At 35.8% G+C, this 18,479-nt stretch overlaps 1 protein-coding gene across 3 annotated transcripts in view; it reads right to left on the bottom strand.

Annotated features, from left to right (window-relative positions):
* The window catches only part of ADAM10 (ADAM metallopeptidase domain 10), a 133,011-nt gene that overhangs the window by 63,572 nt on the left and 50,960 nt on the right, over positions 1 to 18,479 (bottom strand). For all 3 annotated transcript variants that reach the window (XM_086710795.1, XM_086710796.1, XM_025918758.2), the window contains exons 3-4: positions 10,482 to 10,600; positions 8,075 to 8,233 (exon numbers count right to left, since the gene is read on the bottom strand). In XM_086710795.1, the coding sequence (XP_086566921.1) occupies positions 8,075 to 8,233; positions 10,482 to 10,600 (278 nt within the window). The remainder of the gene's footprint in view (positions 1 to 8,074; positions 8,234 to 10,481; positions 10,601 to 18,479) is intronic.

The following is an 18,479-nucleotide window of genomic DNA, read 5'->3' on the forward strand; positions in this document are numbered from 1 at the left end:
ATTTAGGGTAAAAAATATATTTCCAAAGCAACAAAACAATATTTACATATGCTTCAAATCCTGTCAGCACAAAACTGCCCCAACAGGAAAAAAAAAGGAATCAAGGGTAGAATTTTCCCTACATACTTTCAAAACTTCTAAAAGACCCTATTTTCCCTGGTCACCACATTAACTATGAAAATGGACAATGACATTTTCCCTCTAAAATTACTGACAATATAATTCCCATTTCTAGAAAAAGCCTTTGTTCAACTAATGAATAAGCCCTCATTGTGATGCTAAATCATAGGATGCACTGTAGTTCCCCTGAAAAGGCCAAACAGCATATTCTTTCACAAAGAATGAATCATTGGTGTAGAATATTCAGCCTATTTAAAACAAAGATCAGCTTTAAATCTATTGCCTTTCTTCCAGTTCTTTTGCATGCCAAACTCTTGCTTTTGTTTTGCTGTAGGAGGGACAAATATAAATAATACATATATTGTGATACTACCTCAAGCAGGAAACAGTTCCAGTTAACTCTCAATCATCCACTCCAGGAAGAGGGAAATATTTACTGTTCAGATTCTCTGTCCAACAGAACTGGTACATAAAACACCCACTGCTTACTGCATCTTAACTAGAGTAGACCTTGCATCCTCACTATTCCCAGTAAGGCTTCCCCCACCTCACTGTGACTGACGGGTTAGAATTTTGACTGCAGGGATGCCTCAGTCGGTTAGGCCTCAGACACTTGGTTTCAGCTCAGGTCATGATCATAGTTAGTGAGATCAAGTCCCGCATGATCGCTGATAGCACGGAGTCTGCTTGGGATTCTCTCTCTCCCTCTCGCTCTGTCCCTCCCCTGCACATGTGCTGGTGTGTGAGGACATGCATTCTCTCTCTCTCTCTCAAAATAAATAAACTTTAAAAGAAAAAAAAAAAAAAGAAATGTGACTGCAAAACCAAGGTCTTGCCTATGAGATGACTCTAACAGTCAAAATATTTGGTGTAATCTCTCCATTAACATGCTATAAATTACCAAATCCAATGAAATAAATCTAATTTTTATTGTATTAATTGAGTTTAAAACAGACGGACTCCACAGACAGACAATGAACAAAAAGCTGTTTTGTTAATATCTGGAGGGTAGGTGGGTAGGGTTCTTGCCCACAAAAAATGCCATTTATTCCTAAAGTTGCCAAAAACCAACAAGGATTCACTGACGGAGAGTAAAAAGGGAAAGTAGGCTATTATTTTATTATTTTATTTTATTTTTATTTTATTTTATAATTTTATTTTATTTTAGAACAGAGGAGGAGTTTGGAGGAATAAAGGAATAGCTAGGACACACCCCAAATGTCCTTTCTTCTAACTCCAGGGGATAGGAGTCCCTTTCTCCCAAACACCCTGTCCCCATTCTCCACATCCAGTTTCTATTTGGGGAGGATGGGGACAGCATGGGAAGAAAGGCATAGTATGACTGTCCCTGGGAAGAAGAGGAAGCTGAAGATGGTCCCCTTTTCCACATATACTCACAATACTCATCTCCCAGGAAACAGAGATGGGAAGCTGAGACAAGCATGTCCTTCCCCATCCCTGGTTTTTAAGAAGAAAGGGTTAGTGTTGGGAGCCAAGCAGATCATGGGCATCAGGTCAGTAGGAGAATTGTTGCTCTATTATTCTGATCAATTATAAAGAGAATCACTAGACTCTAAGGTGCATTAGGATAAGACCCTCTGTGTCCACAGGATCTCAAACTATCTTATACAAATTAGGCACTCAAATAATGTTAATAAATAATCATGTGTCAACCACACTCAAATTTTTAAAATAATTAATCATTAAACCTGTAAAACTTACAACTGAAACATGTATTGAAAACCTGTAACATACTGAATCAACATGACCATTATTTCCATTTATTCAGTCTGGGATAGAGAAAATGGGTGAGTCCAGGCCAAGGAAGATGCCAGTTTCATTTCTTTTCTGAAGTCCCTGAGCTGTGGTAGCTAAAAACAAATATTATCAGCCAGAGTAATAGCTACCTTTCTCCTGTCTTCAGAGATTCTTTTCTCTAACAGCCAAAAGTCTACCCTATGTTCAAGGTTCAAGTCAAATGCCATCTCCCCTAAGAAGTATTCCTAAGGATCCCTAAAGCTTCCTCAGTGTGGACTACCCTCAGTACTCTGATGACATTTTGCTTAAGCATTTATCACATTCTGACAATATTACTGACTGGAAATTCCCCTGAAGGATTTTCTTTTGAAGTCTTAATCCTTCCTATACATTCACAAATCAATAAACACTTGTTGAATTTAATTTTTCAGTCAGCGGCTGGTTTCCATTCCTCTTCAAAGGGCATCCATTAACCGAACACCTATAAACTGCTGACTCCAATAACCTCCTTTTGGCCTTCATTCCATCCGCAATAACTAGGAACTGTCTGCAACTTAAAACTGTTTCTACATGAAGGTGTGCTCTAAATCCCTAACTACTTTACAGATTCACATAAAATAGAACCTGTTCAAAATTAGGGCGTGTATGCACATAAATTTCCTAATTGTATGTCAGTGTTATTTTTCATTGCATCAATTTCTTTACAAAACAAGTAATGAGAAAAAAAAAAACTATTAAGTTACCAAACATCAGCAATACAAGAATAAATAGACACAGAGTACACATCCTGAAAGAACTTACAGTCTAGCTGGGATATTAGACATATATAAACAAGAATCCATTTAAATTCACCAAGTGTTAAGTGTTGCCACAATTATCCACTGTTCATAAACAGTTAAATATTGGTTGAATTTAATTACTCATCCAGTCAACAGCTATCTTCCTTCCATGCCTCTTCTCAGAGGTCAATCATATGGACCACTGACCTGTAAACTGCTGGATTCAAAACACAGCAACAACTCACCAATACATAAATGGCAGTAAAGAGAGGACACCCAGAACTGACGGGCCAGAAAAGACTTCTAGAAATATTATTTCTGAACTGCATTTCAAAGGATGAGTGTTGGTTTGGGGGAAAAAGAATCTATAAGATCAGTGTTTCTTCTGCTCTCTTGCTTCCACAAGGTTCATCTTAAGTTTCCAAAATGTCTCCTTTCTAGAGCTCAGGTAACAGACCAAGGCATTTAAAAGTCCTTAGTATATATTTCATCCTCTTGTCTTTTTTCAAATTTATCATATGTAGAATGATGTTTAATCAATCAGTAGTTGATGGGCTACTATCAAAAGCTTTAGAGTTTTTATTTTTAATAACCCAAAACTAGAAACAACCCAAATGTCCATTGACAGGTGAATGCATAAACATCCATACAATGAAATACTACTCATCAATAAAAAGTAATGCACTATTAATATACACAAAAACATAGATGAATCTCAAAAAAATTGTGCTAAATTAAAGAAGTCAGATTTTTTTTTAAGAGTACATAATACAGGAGCACCTGGGTGGCCCAGCCAGGTAAGCATCTGACTCCTGATTTTGGCTCAGGTCATGACTTCGTGGTTCATGACTTCAAGCCCCATGTCGGGCTCTGTGCAGAGATCCTGCTTGAGATCCTCTCTCTCCCTCTCCCTCTGTCCCTCCCCCACTCATGAGCATGTGCTTTCTCTCTCTCTCTCTCTCTCAAAAGTAAATAAACTTAAAAAGAAAAGAGTACATAATATAAAATCACATTTACATAAAATTCTACAAAATGAAAACTAGCCTGCAGTTTAGTGCCTGAGGAAAAAAGGGTTGAGAAGAGAAGGACTACACTGAGTAGGAGGAAGATTTTGGGGGGAAATGGATACATACACTATCTTGACTATGGTGATAGTTTCCCAGATGTACACAAATGCCAAAAAACTATCAAACAGTATACATTACATATAAGCAGTTTTGAAGATAATGTATACCACAGCAATGTTTAATAGTAAAAAGGGGGGAAGAATTTAAATGTCCATGTAGTTGATGGGTTGCTAAACAATACATTCACCAATGAAACAACAGAATATTACACAACCGTTTAAAAGAAAAATGTTAATAGCAGTAGACACACTTCTACTTCATTTACAGGCAAAAATGTAATTTTTATATAGTCATTTGATAATCAGCAAAATCAAAAATATTTCCAGCTCTACAGAAAAAGTAGTTAGATATCATCCAATTTTAGAAGAGATAAGGGATATTAAAGATCTGGTCTAATGTCCTCATTTTATACATAGAAACTGAGACCTATTTACTTGCATAAAAAAAGTAAGACCTTCCCATAAGGTCACAAAGCTATTCTAGTGCATCATCTTGATTTCCCTTCTACTCCACTCTCATACACATGGCATGCCTCAGTTCTCTGACACATTACCTCTTGTGCTTTCTCCCTACCACATCTGTCACTAACTTGTATGATCCTGACCAAATGAATTAAACCCTGAAACCGTTTTAACTAGTTGATCTACAAGGCCACCTTTAAATCCACATTCTAACACTCCCTAAGCTGCTGAACCAAAAACAGCGACATCAATGAATTCTTAGTGTAATGTCTGAATATAAATAGGCAAGAAAGCAAGACTGCTTATGCAGATTATCTAATTTACAAATTTACAAGCCATGAACAAGGGATTAAGTGGTACTCTGACCCTTGTCATAACTGTTCACACTTCTGTGTACTAGAAGAAAGTGCTTTTTACTACTAAGTACAGAACTGAACAAGTGTGAATTTAAGATGATAAATACATGTGGTTATCACCACCACATCTGAGTATCAAAGCGACTGGAGAGTTATTAAATATTTTCACTGAAAACTGTGCCTATGTTCTTGTACCACCTCAGAAGCCATTCCCTAAGGTTCTCCAGAACAGCAATATCATTCTCCATGGTGGCTTCATAGATTTATGCCAACAGGTGCAAAAACAGTATTAAAAGAAGAGTAACCAAATTCTCATCAGAATGCCTACCCAAAGTTGGTATACCCAAAGGTGGTATACCTCACAGGTCATTTGCTTCTGCTGAGAATAACACACACACACACACACACACACACACACACACACACACGGACACTAAGTTCACTCAAGCATGTACACAGTGATCTAAACAATCACACAGTAATTAAGTTGTGAAAATAAATTATTAGGACTTAAGAAAATTCTATGAAAATAATAACATACATTAAAGGAAAATCTTTCCCTTTTATTTTTTTTTTAAATTTTTTTTTTTTTAACGTTTATTTATTTTTGAGACAGAGAGAGACAGAGCATGAACGGGGGAGGGGCACAGAGAGAGGGAGACACAGAACCGGAAGCAGGCTCCAGGCTCTGAGCCATCAGCCCAGAGCCCGACACGGGGCTCAAACTCACGGACCGCGAGATCGTGACCTGAGCTGAAGTCGGATGCTTAACCGACTGAGCCACCCAGGCGCCCCAATCTTTCCCTTTTAATTAGTCATAAAGTAGAATATCCTTTGCTAAATATATTGAGGAGAGAATCTGGCTTATAACCACAAAAGTTGCAAATGTGTCATTTTAGAGAGGCTTACAGATTTCAGAAAAGCCCCAGAAATCCTTGGAGTAATGTTAGAATTGACAGTTTTTTCCCTTGAGTGAAGCAGAAAAGCACACGGTTAAGAATACAAGATCCATAATAAAGTGACATGTTTTCTAAGCCTTAAGTTTCTTCATATATAAAGTTGTGGAGAGGGGACTATGTGTGCCTATTATACTTGATAGTGTAATTATGAGGATTAAATGAAATAATGCAAGCAAAAAACTTTATATAGCACCAGGCATACATTAAACAGTAATAACTGTTCTTACTACTATTATTAGTACTATAATCTTAATTATTCTACTCAGAAAGGTTAAAGACTCAATTAAAAGGGAAGGGCACCTGGGTGGCTCACTCTGTTAAGGGTCATACTTCCGCTCAGGTCATGATCTCACAGTTTGTGGGTTCGAGCCCATGTTGGGCTCTGTGCTGACAGCTCACAGCCTGGTTCAGATTCTGTGTCTCCCTCTCTCTCTCTCTCTTTCTCTCTGCCCCTCCCTTTTCATTTTCTCTTTCTGTCTCAAAAAATAAATAAACATTAAAAAAAGAGAGCCAATTAAAAGTGAATGATCTGTCCTGTAGAAAAGGAGTAAGCTAACTACAGGCTGCTGCACACCTGAGTCCTTTGGTTCGGCATGCAAGCTAAGGAAAGTTTTTACATTTTTAAATGGTTGAAAACATTCGAACAAAATCAGTCTTGACATTACTATTTGTAAGCTCTAATCCCACTATTGGTATATAATAAGAAGAATGTGAAAAGGCATGAACATATATTTTAATTGGATAAATAAAAAATAAGAGCTGAAACCAATGGTAAAGTTAAATGCCAAAAAAGAATAGAAAACTCAGTCACATCCAATTTCACTGATCCTACAAGCTAACTCATTATCTTTGGGGAAAATGAAAGGTTGACATAAAGGAAGATATTTGGAAGTTACTGTAAGATGCAAAGGGGAAAAATGCAATTATAGGACAGGAAGAAATAAAAGTGCAAAAAAAGAGCAGAATATGCTTAACCTACATACAAACAGAAAAGAGGAGGGAAATGAGAGAGAAGATGCAATAACAGAAATCATAAAAGGCAGAACAAACACAGTATAGGGTGCTTATGGGGAAGTATAAATCAGCAAAGGATAACATGTGATTATAACACAATTAAAAACATGAGTTCAAAATCTGTCCATTATTCTCTTCCTCTCCCTCCTTTCCCAAAAGGTCTTGTTTGATTTTGAGAAATTATAAGGAAAATGTTTCAAGATTTCATTAAGTATCTATAAATAATCTGCTCCAGAGATTAAATAATATTTGGTATGTTTAAGGAGCAAAAGAATTTATATACCCTGATAGAAAAGGGAACCTGCAAGAAGATTAAATTACTAAAAAATTACAAAGTAACACACAAATCAAGTATATCGTAATTCTGTTGGAAGAAAGGAAGGCAGAGGAATTCATATTCCAACATGTGAAGAGGACTGTAGCTTAGAGCTTGAGAAGCGTCTGAAATACCAGGAGGGAGAACTTGAAAAGGAATCAAAGAGGGATGAATAAAAATATAGCCAAGTAGCATTAATGAATTTGTGAGTTAGCAAGTAGCTAAAGTCATAAATGCATCCCATCTAGAATAATTATGCTATTTTCTGTAACAATCCAGCATCAGCGATAACAAGCAGCTGGAGAGACTGAAAAAGTATGGAAACTGTCAGAGCTGATAGAGCAGAAAGTCAAGATGGTTAGGCTTTCCAATACATTATTATGAGTGAGAATGAAATTATTGATAATAAATTTCTGGCTGTAGAATGGAAAACGAAGCCAGAAGGAAGGTACCAAGTTAGGAAAATAGGCAAAAATTAAGAGGCTAGTCTAATTATAGTCAAAAATAAAATATAAGTATTCAAGAGGCATGATAAATTACAGGAATGTATTTCTGCATTATTTCATGAAAGCATTCTGTGATTAGATGACCATGAATATATGGACAATGGTAAAATTAAAAGGAGAAGTCTAAGTACATTTTCTACTCTGAAAATGTAAAACAAGGACTCTCCTGACAAATTACCATCATATAAAGACCATGGTAGAGGACAAAATCTAACATGATAAACCTTCAGTCTTACCAAGCTAAAGTGAAATCATTATTTCAAGATTCCAAAAAGAAATATTCAAAGGATTTAGATATTACCAAATACCTAAAATATTCCTTAAACACTATACAAATATCCACCTTGAAATTTACATAAGAAGATAATGATACTTCAGTAGGCCACACACACAAAGGCATTATAGCATTAAATGACCGGCTGATATCAGAATATAGAATTTCCAGTTCAATCAGTGTTGTTGACTCATAGTTCATATAGAATTGGTTGTATCATATCAACAAAGTAGGAACGGCACGGACTGACAAGGAAATCACCTCTTTATAATAGATCTATTTTTCATTAAGTTGAGACTTTGGCTGTGAAACTATTTTCACCTCAGATTTTGTATGTCTCACATACGTTTAACTATTTATATGCCTCTTTGCGAAAGGCTACTTGATAAAATTTAAGTACTTACTAATATCATCTTCATGATAAATGACAGAATGAAAAGGTAGAGTTCGGTCTTTAATATATCTCTCTGCTGGCTCAACATAAAATGTGCCACCACGAGTCTGGATGAATCCTTCAAATCTTCCATCAATAACAGACCCATGGCTAAGACTTCCTTCTTCACCTATTAATGAAAGGAACAAACTCTTGAAAAGTTAATTTGCAGGTAAATGTTAAATTCATTCTCCTTTAAAAAGCCATTCTTATACATTTTAAAAATGTGAATACAAATTTATTGGGGAAACTAATTTTCACATAAAATATATCAAGCTGAATCTGAGATGTGAACAGCAACTAGTACTTAGTTAAAATCTAAACAGTTAACTAGACAACAACAATCAGAAATAGAACATCTATCTCTCCTTGGCAATCATATTCCCAGCACCTAAGCATAGTGCCTGGCAAGCATTCAACAGTCACTCAATAAATAATTGTTACATTAACTCAAACTCAGAAAGAGGCAAGCAGATCCACTGATACAATATGTACTTTCAAAATAAAGATATTAAATAATCTTTTGGGTTTTTGCTCTCATTACATAAGCAAAAAGTTCTTTTCCCACCTGATATAATCTGCATGAGACTTTTGGCATCCTTTTTTTATAAATACATTTTTTAAATAAGAAAGTCTCAAATATTTCAGAAGTAGTTTGAACAAAAAGTAATCCAATAATACTTTTTAAGATACTAGATTTGTAATACTGCCCCATCAATTATACTTCTCTAGTGAAAGAAAATATGGGATAAAAAAAAAAGGTATTCTGAGATATTCACAAAGAAAAGCTGAGCACCAACTGTCACATGACAAAAAGAAGTGGAAGTAGGAAGATGGTGCTTTAAAGTTCAATTTACCTGTTAAAATTTTCTCACTAAAATAAGTATCAGGCTTTCCACAATTTCTAAACTATAGATTAACATTAATTAACTGACTGTGAATTAACTAAGGACTAAAGCTAAGAACCCAAGACACTGGTATTTTAAATGACATGATTTCTATCTGCAAACTTATTTATTATTAGTCTTGTACTTTTCTTAGCCATCGCCTAGCAAAGAATTGCAGACACTAAGTTATCTTCGCAGAAAGATAAATAGGGAATAGGGAATAGTAGAAAACTATAGTTTGAAACTGAAAGTCTAGACTGACAGAAAAACACTTTCCTTTGTTTACAAAATTAAAGAGTACAAAAAACTTTCATTAACCAAGTTTCATCTACAAGTGAGAATTTGTAAGTATAGAAATGCCTCATTTGTCTGGCATAATAAAAAAAATTAGAAACAGTTTTATTTTTTTTTTTTTTTTTAAATTTTTTTTTTTTTTTTTCAATGTTTATTTTTTTATTTTTGGGACAGAGAGAGACAGAGCATGAACGGGGGAGGGGCAGAGAGAGAGGGAGACACAGAATCGGAAACAGGCTCCAGGCTCTGAGCCATCAGCCCAAAGCCTGACGCGGGGCTCGAACTCACGGATCGCGAGATCGTGACCTGGCTGAAGTCGGACGCTTAACCGACTGCGCCACCCAGGCGCCCCTAGAAACAGTTTTAAAAACTTAATTTTTCATAACGTTATGATTTTGAGCAGAAATCTATTACATAGAAATGAAATTTAACTTTCAGTCAACTGTCTTAATAACAGAGAGTTATCTTATTTATCAATATACAATTATAATACTACTTTGATCCTCTCTAATCCCTCCAGAAGACTTTGACTGTTTTTCCCACACTACTAAACTGTCAAATGTAACTTTCTCTTGGGTGAAGTGTGCTCCCCATCCCCACAGTACCTTTTTAATCAGCTGTAGTAAGAGAAATTTGCTAGACTGTAAACACAGCAAACAAATTCTGAGAAAGGAAGGCCCTGAATGGATTTTCCTATGCATAACTTTGTCACATTATTTTTGGCTGTTAAGATGATCTTTACAGTTTTCCTTTAGATTTTTCCTCTTTCCTTATAAAACACATCCAATTTCTTGCTTGAAAGATTAAAAAATTATAAAAGCCATTAAAAATTTTTTTCAAACTAACAGTTTGTAGGTACTGAGAATCAAAACATCATACCTTTCAGAAACGAGGAACTATATAATTCAATATTAAAAATACATGAAAAGATAGATCCAAGGGTTACTTCATTCTTCAAAGACCATTATCCTTCATGATATACTTAAATCTACAAATCTCCTCAGGATCTCTCTCCCACCATTCTGTTTTTTGTTTTTTAAATATAATTTATCGGCAAATTGGCTAACATACAGTGTGTAAAGTGTGCTCTTGGTTTTTTATCCCACCTTTCTGAAATATATGTCTATACCTCAAAATACATGTGTTTCCTTGTGTAGAAAAAACTGAAGAAAGGAATTCTTCTAAGGTTCAACTTACCATAAATATGTCCAGTGTAAATATGAGAGGTATCATAATCAAGTACTTCATTTGATGTTTCTACTTTAAATTCATTACTGAAAAGGGATGTATCCCTCTTCATCCGTAGGTTGAAATGTCTGCAAAACAGAGAAGTAACGGGAAAAAATGAAATTAAAAGGACCTAAATTTTAAACAATTTTTTGGTTAAATTTTTGGTCTGCAAAATATAAACTGTTTCACACAATTTGTCTACTTGGGAAATATACTGTCCAAGATTTCTCTTATAAAACTTTTGCTCTAAAATTCAATCTAGTTGTTATGACACAAATCTAAATTATATTCAATTAAACAGTAACTGTCTAGGATATATTAAAGAATGAATGTGTCTATAGGCTGATTCCTATGTGGTAAAAACAAGTTCATTTCAACAGCAACTAAGTTGCTTGGACATAAAAACACGTTTCTAGACCCAATTACTATTATTCACCACTACCTGCCTTCTCTCTGTAGTTATTCTTCAATGTTGCCATTTCCCCCTACTCTTCACAACTCAAATAATACATTAAAAACTGGCACCTACATTAATGACTTCTCAGAAAAGCAAGTATGCATGCTCTTTCTCTTACACACACACACACACACACACACACACACACACACGCACACACATGCACACACATGCACACACATACAAAAGCACAGCTTTCAACTCATATTTTTTCCTTGGGACTTTTAATTCTTCTGTCATTAGATCTTCCTCCTGAGTTCAATTTGAGAAGCCCAAAAGACCATGATATTAGCTGAAATCATACTCAATTGTCCTCTATAGACTAACAAGAAAGACCAAAATATTGAGGTGAAAATAATCAATCTAGGGTTGAGTCAAACTTGAAATCACATCTTATGTCTAAAATCTACTAGCCAAGGATTGCAGTCTGTCAAATGAAGATAATACATTCTATCTTGTAAAACTCTTTTAAGGGCTACACAGTACCCGGCACATAGGAGATGTATAATAAATGGCAACTAATTAGCTATCATTACTAAACTCTTAAAAGTATATCAAGTCTCTTTTATAACTGTCATAAAAGTCTGCACATAGCACAATTTCTACTCAAAGAATCTAAACTAAAGTGTTCAATTAGCAAGTGCCAAATGTTAGTAGGATATGGAGTAACTAGAACTCTCCCACATGGCTGGTAGAAGTACAAAATGGTGAAATCACTTTGGAAAACTGGCACTTTTTTTTAAGTTAAACATATGAAAACCCTCTGACCCACAATTCTATCCCAAGAGAAATGAAAGCAAAAGTCCATAAAAACAAATTGGACACAAATGCCCATAGCAGTTTTGTAATAGACCAAAATTAGAAATAACCCAAATGTCTATCAACAAGTAAAGAGATAAAGACTGTGACTTATTCATACAATGGCAAACTACTCAGCAATAAAAAATATCAAACTACTAAAAAATACACACTTTGTGAAGACATAAAAGAACATATATAGTATAAGTCCATATATATGTAATCTAGAATAGGCAAAAAGCTATCTATACAGAAAGTGGACTGGTGGTTGCCTGGGGTAGAGAGACACTAAGGGTAAAGGCAGATGAAGGAACTTTTTGCTATGATGAACAGGTTCTATATCTTAATTTGAATGGCAGTTACACAAGTATATAAATTTGTCAAAACCTAACTCACACTATACACATGAAATGAGTACTGTTGACCTTTGAAAAACATGGGTTTGAAGTGCCTGGGTCCACTTATACATAGAATTTTTTCCATAAATACAGTACTGTACTGCTTTCTTAATAACATTTTTTCTCTAGCTTACTTTAAGAATACAGTATGTAATACATATGACATACAAAATATGTGTTCATCAACAGTGTATATAATCAGTAAGGCTTCCAGTCAACAAGAGGCTATCAGTAGTTAAGTATTGGGGGAGTTAAAGGTGTACATGGGTTTTTGACTGCGTCGGAGGGTTGGTGTCCCAACCCCCACACTGTTTAAGGGCCAACTGTGTATTTTATTTTATGTAAATTATACTTCATGCTCACTTTGGCAGCACATATACTTTAAAAAAAAGGTAAATTATACTTTAATAAAATTTATTGTAAAGAAAAACTCACTTTTCAAGTAAATATGGTCAACACAGTATACTTATTAGCTTCAGAAAGAGTGTCCCTTTTTCAACTTTATATTTTCTTTAATTTCATGTCAACTGTGGCACTCTTTTATTTTGAGGCTGTACTCATTTTTTTACTTGCCTAAAACTCTCACGAAACCACTCCTAAAGCTTCTCAGGTGTTGTTTCAAGGACTCTACACTAGGAAAAGCATCCTTAGAACCTTAAGCCTTCAATCTCCTGCCCCAAATAATCAACAAAGCCAAACAAAGTTAAAAATAGACTATCGTGAATAAACAGGAATCCTGCCTGAATTCTTGCTGCACATTGTCTTTTCATGAGATTATTTTTGCTAACTGACAGGAAATTCTTGAATGTATATGCAGGTGTAAATATATACATTATTCTTAAAGGATCACAGTACTCTGAAAAACCATTAACTTATCATTATATATATTTTTAATTCACTGTACAATTACTATCTGAAAACGAGCACTTTTGTTAAAGAGACTAAAACACTAAATGTCCAATGGCTTAATATATTTATCATTCAGGATTTATTATTCAGCAAAACTGTTATGCCCTAAAACTGTTATAAACAGAGCATATTCTATATGCAAAAAAGGGAAGATATAAGCTTCAGAAAGACATTTAAGTTCAATATAAGAACAATCTATGCTACACTCCCTACCCCTAAAAAATAGTTCTACATCACTTAAAATGTCTAAGCACATAGCAAATATAGAGGGATGTTGTAATACAATTTAAGAACACTTAAGGGCGCCTGGGTGGCTCAGTCGGTTAAGCAGCCGACTTCAGCTCAGGTCATGATCTCGCGGTCTGTGAGTTCAAGCCCCGCGTCAGGCTCTGTGCTGACAGCTCAGAGCCTGGAGCCTGTTTCAGATTCTGTGTCTCCCTCTCTCTGACCCTCCCCCATTCATGCTCTGTCTCTCTCTGTCTCGAAAATAAATAAACGTTAAAAATTAAAAAAAAAAAAAAAAAAAACACTTAAAACAGGTACCTTCCAACCCTGATACTGACAGCATAAGAAAATCATCTCACATGTACAAAATATTATTCTCTATATTGATTTAAATTGGACTAAATCGTATATAAAATCAGTTCTCAATTACCCATGCATAGTCAGTCAGGTCATGATCTCACAGTTCGTGATATCGAGCCCCACATCAAGCTCTGTGCTGATACCACAGGAGCCTGCTTGGGATTCTCTCTCTCTCTCTCTCTCTCTCTCTCTCTCTCTGCCCCTTCCCCGCTCACATGTGCACATGTACACACTCACACACTCTCTCTCTCTCTCCCCCCCCCTCTAAATAAATAAATAAATAAATAAATAAGTAAGTAAGTAAATAAATAAATAAATATTTTGAAAAATCAAGCATGTATCAACAAAAGAGGAAACGGAATGACAGTGAGGCTGAAAGGCAGGCAAATGGTGGAAAGAAGCCAAATTGAGTTAAAGTTTGTCACAATCTATGAAACAGATTAACTATGAATAAATAATCAGGAGCTGGGCATAATTTATTCCATTAACTAAGCCACTGAATTCAAATTCCTTAATTTTAATTCTACTACCATCAGTTTAATATATATCTTTATGCTATTTTAATATTTCTATGAATTATAAATTCTTTGCCACCTCTGTATTAAACATAATACAAAATAATAATAATTAAATACATTCTACTTTCCAGTTTCTCAATAAGCCCTGAATAAAAAACTATCTGAAAACTTGGCTTTTAGTTGTTTAAACTTTTGGCTCAAAGGCCAGAAAAAGTATAGTGAACACTGCCTTATAAAGTCATAATACTCTGGAAAAACAGTTTGATGATTCATCAGAAGTTCCTAGAATGACCCTAATATGTTCCTAATATGTTCCTAATGTTCCTAATATGACCCAGCAATTCTTCTTCAAGGTATACAGCCAAAAAACTTAAAACCGGGGACTCAAACAGATTCTTGTACACCAATGTTTATAAGAACATTATTCACAATAGCAAAACATGGAAACAACCCAAATGTCCCCCAGCAGATGGATTAAAAAGTGTATGTATAAGTGGTATAAACACACAATGGATTATTCAGCCTTAAAAAGGAAAGAAGCTCTGATATATGCTACAACATGGATGAACCTTGAAAGCACTTTGCTACGTCAAACACAAAAGGACAAAGATGGCATGACTCCATTTATGGGAGGTACCTAGAATAAGCAAATTCCTAGACATAGAAAGTAGAATAGAGGTTACCAAAGACTGATGAGAAGGCAGAGAGGGGGAATTAGTTTGATGGGTATAGAGTTTCTGTTTGAAAAGATGAAAAAGCTATGAAAAGGGATAATGGTGGTAGTTGCACAACACTATGAATGTACTTAATGCCACTGAACTGCATACACTTAAAAATGGTTTTGCCAGGGCGCCTGGGTGGCTCAGTCGGTAAAGCGTCCAACTTCTTTCAAGTCATGATCTGGCGGTTTGTGAGTTCAAGCCCCATGATGGGCTCTGTGCTGACAGCTCAGAGCCTGGAGCCTGTTTCAGATTCTGTGTCTCCCCCTCCCTCGGCCCCTCCCATGCTCATGCTCTGTCTGCCTCTGTCTCTCAATAATAAATAAATGTTAAAACTTTTTTTTAATGGTTTTGGGGCGCCTGGGTGGCTCAGTCAGTTAAGTGTCCGACTGCAACTCAGGTCATGATCTCATGGTTCGTGAGCTCGAGCCCCGCATCAGACTCTACGCTGACAGCCTGGAGCCTGCCTCAGATTCTGTGTCTCCTTCTCTCTCTGCTCCTCGCCCCTCACACTCTGTGTGTGTCTCTCTCTCAAAAATAAATAAACATTAAAAAATTTTTATTTTTAAAAAATGGTTTTGTGGAGGGGTGCCTGGGTGGCTCAGTCAGTTAATCATCCAACTTTGACTCAGGTCATGATCTCGCAGTTCATGAGTTCGAGTCCGCAACAGGCTCTGTGCTGACAGCTCGGTACCTGGAGCCTGCTTCAGATTCTGTGTCTCCCTCTCTCTCTCTGCCCCTTCCCTGCTCAGTCTCTCTCTCTTAAAAAATAAACATTAAAAAAAAAAAAAAGTCGAACTAACACATGCTGAGTCCTATAGTGGTCTTAATGTAATATTACCAGTCTCTGTGAACAAATCGTCTTTTAAAACCTGAACAGATCTGAATAAGATAATAAAGAGACAAAAATATATTATTTAACTTTCACTGAATATTATAATAGTAGCATAAGAAATTTTCTTTATTAATGCTTAAGCCACTTTTAAGACTAAGACTAAACTGTCCCCTTTTACTATGTTTCTTTCAGTAAGTTTAATTTTCTTATTATTATTATAGCACACTGTCATCAAAGATAAACTTTAAATTTAAAAACATGGGAAAAAAAGATAAACTTTAGATTTTCTTTGAGAGGGAAGATGCTCTGTATAAAGAACATTATCTGCACCTGGGATGTTCTTCTACCCTCAGATTGAACGACTATATTGATTCTACAGATCAACAGTATTTTGTCTCTCATCTTAATTATACTAGTTCCACTGGAATTCTTTCTTGGCTTTCCTCTTACAGTAAAAATGTAAAGAATGGAGTGAAATTACAGGAGGGCAAAATCAGTTAACAAATGACGGTAATTTAAAAAAACATAAACAGGTCCCAATTCTCTACCTTCAGTGCTTTGAAGATATAGCTGTACCAAATGGTTTTCCTTTCTAGGCTTTAGAAAAGCACTCTATATCTAAACCAAATAAATAGAGGTACCAGAACCACCTTAGGTGCAGAACAACAAAATAAATTTTGTTTAGGATACAATTCTATAAAAGTTTCTGGAAGGTCATGTACCTTCTACATCTGTGTATACAGAAATACCTTTCCTGTAGATTACAACAGTTACAACATTAAGAATACTGAGTAAAAAGAAGCTACCTTTTTCCATATGATTGCTATTTTGACTAAAGAGAGTATGGCCTTGATTCTCAGAAGAAAATAACAATGGATAAAAGGTATATCCCTTGAACTGAAGTCATACTAGGACAAAAAGCCTCAAATAATGAAGTACCATAACAACATAGAGAAGAAACCTAAAAGCAAAAGCCTTGCTTAAAAGTGTGTCAGTGTAGGGGCACCTGGGTGGCTCAGTCAGTTAAGTGTCACACTCTTGGTGTTCAGCTCAGGTCATGATCTCATGGTTTGAGGGACTGAGTCCTGTGTTAGGCTCTGCACTGACAGCGTGGAGCTTGCTTGGGATTCTCTCTCCCCTCTCTAGCTCTTTCTCTGTCCCTCCCCTCTCCCACTTTCTCTCTCTCAATAAATAAATAGACTTTAAAAAAAAAAAAAAAAGTATGTTCGTGTAATCCAACAGTCTCAGGGACCAGGACTCTCATCATGAATAGAGGTCTATCATGTCTGAGTGAAAAGAGACCTATGGTAGACCCGGCTCAATGACTCCTAGAAATAAAACTATACTTCCTAATAAGAAATCCCTGATATCTCTGGTTGTATCTCTTTTTGTTGTTGTTTATTTTTTTTATTTATTTTGAGAAGGAGGGAGAGCACACACATGCACAAAAGAGAGCATGTGCACTCAAGCGTGAAGGAGGGGTTGAAGAGAGAGGGAGAGAGAAGCCCAAGCAGGCTCCTCACTATCAGCCCAGAGCCTGATGTGAGGCTCAATCTCACAAATCATGAAATCATGACCTGAGCCAAAATAAGGAGTCAGACACTTAAGTGACTGAGCCACCCATGTGCCCCATGATCTTTATCTCTTAACATTCACTTTATTCTTTTTTTTTTTTTTAATGTTTATTGAGAGAGAGAGCAAGTGAGCGCACAAGCAGGGAAAGGGCAGAGAGAGAGGGAGAGAGAGAATCCCAAGCAGGCTCCATGCTGTCAGTGCAGAGCCTGACACAGGGCTCAATCCCACAAATCATGAGATCATGACCTGAGCCAAAATCAAGAGTCAGATGCTTAACCAACCAATTGAGACACTCAGGTGCCCCAACATTCACTTTATTCTTAATAAAGATCCTTGAAAGAGTCTCCATAAGTTCCCAATGTTAATATATCACTATGAGTCATATATCCAGTTTACTTCCACTAGTGCACTTTTTTGAAATAGAAAAGTCCTTTTTTCAAATGATCTTTAAAATGCCAATATAAAAATCCTTTTTTCAAAAGTCCTTTAAAAAGCATATATATAAAGGCATATATATTTATCATATATATATATATATATATATAGTGTGTGTGTGTGTGTGTGCGTGTGTGTGTGTGTGTGTATATATATATATATATAATTTTTTTTTAAAGGAATAAAATAGAACAGATTGGTAGAAGGGGAAAGGGCATAGTCAGCCCACGGGCACCCCACTGGGCAGTACCTGAGGCAACCTCCCCAGAAATTCTAGGGCTATACAGTCTGAAAGACATAGTTTCAGGCTTATCTGTTGATCCTGAGGTAGATAAATTACATTAAATACGCAAAAATACATAAGCTTCTTTGTAAGAAGACAAATATATATAGATCATTAATGTAAGTCTTTCCCATATAAAGAAGAGGCAATCTACCATAATGGCAAGATTACAGAACACAAGACTACACGTATTTTACATTATTTTAAAATAAGTAAATTTATCTACTGGAGAGGACAAAAAGTGTTCTGTAAACCCTTTCTGACTTTATGTAACTACTTCAACCAAATAACTGACGAGCAAAACTACTATATACAGGCATACCTCATTTTTTTTAAGATTTCATTTTTAAGCAATCTCTACACCCAACGTAGGGCCTGAACTCACAAACACTAGATCAAGAGTCGTATGCTCTATCAACCGGGCCAGCCAGGTGTCCCCAGGCATACCTCATT

Source organism: Puma concolor, chromosome B3 (genome assembly GCF_028749965.1).
Source record: "Puma concolor isolate L17-30 chromosome B3, mPumCon1.1.hap2, whole genome shotgun sequence".
NCBI lineage: Eukaryota > Metazoa > Chordata > Mammalia > Carnivora > Felidae > Puma > Puma concolor.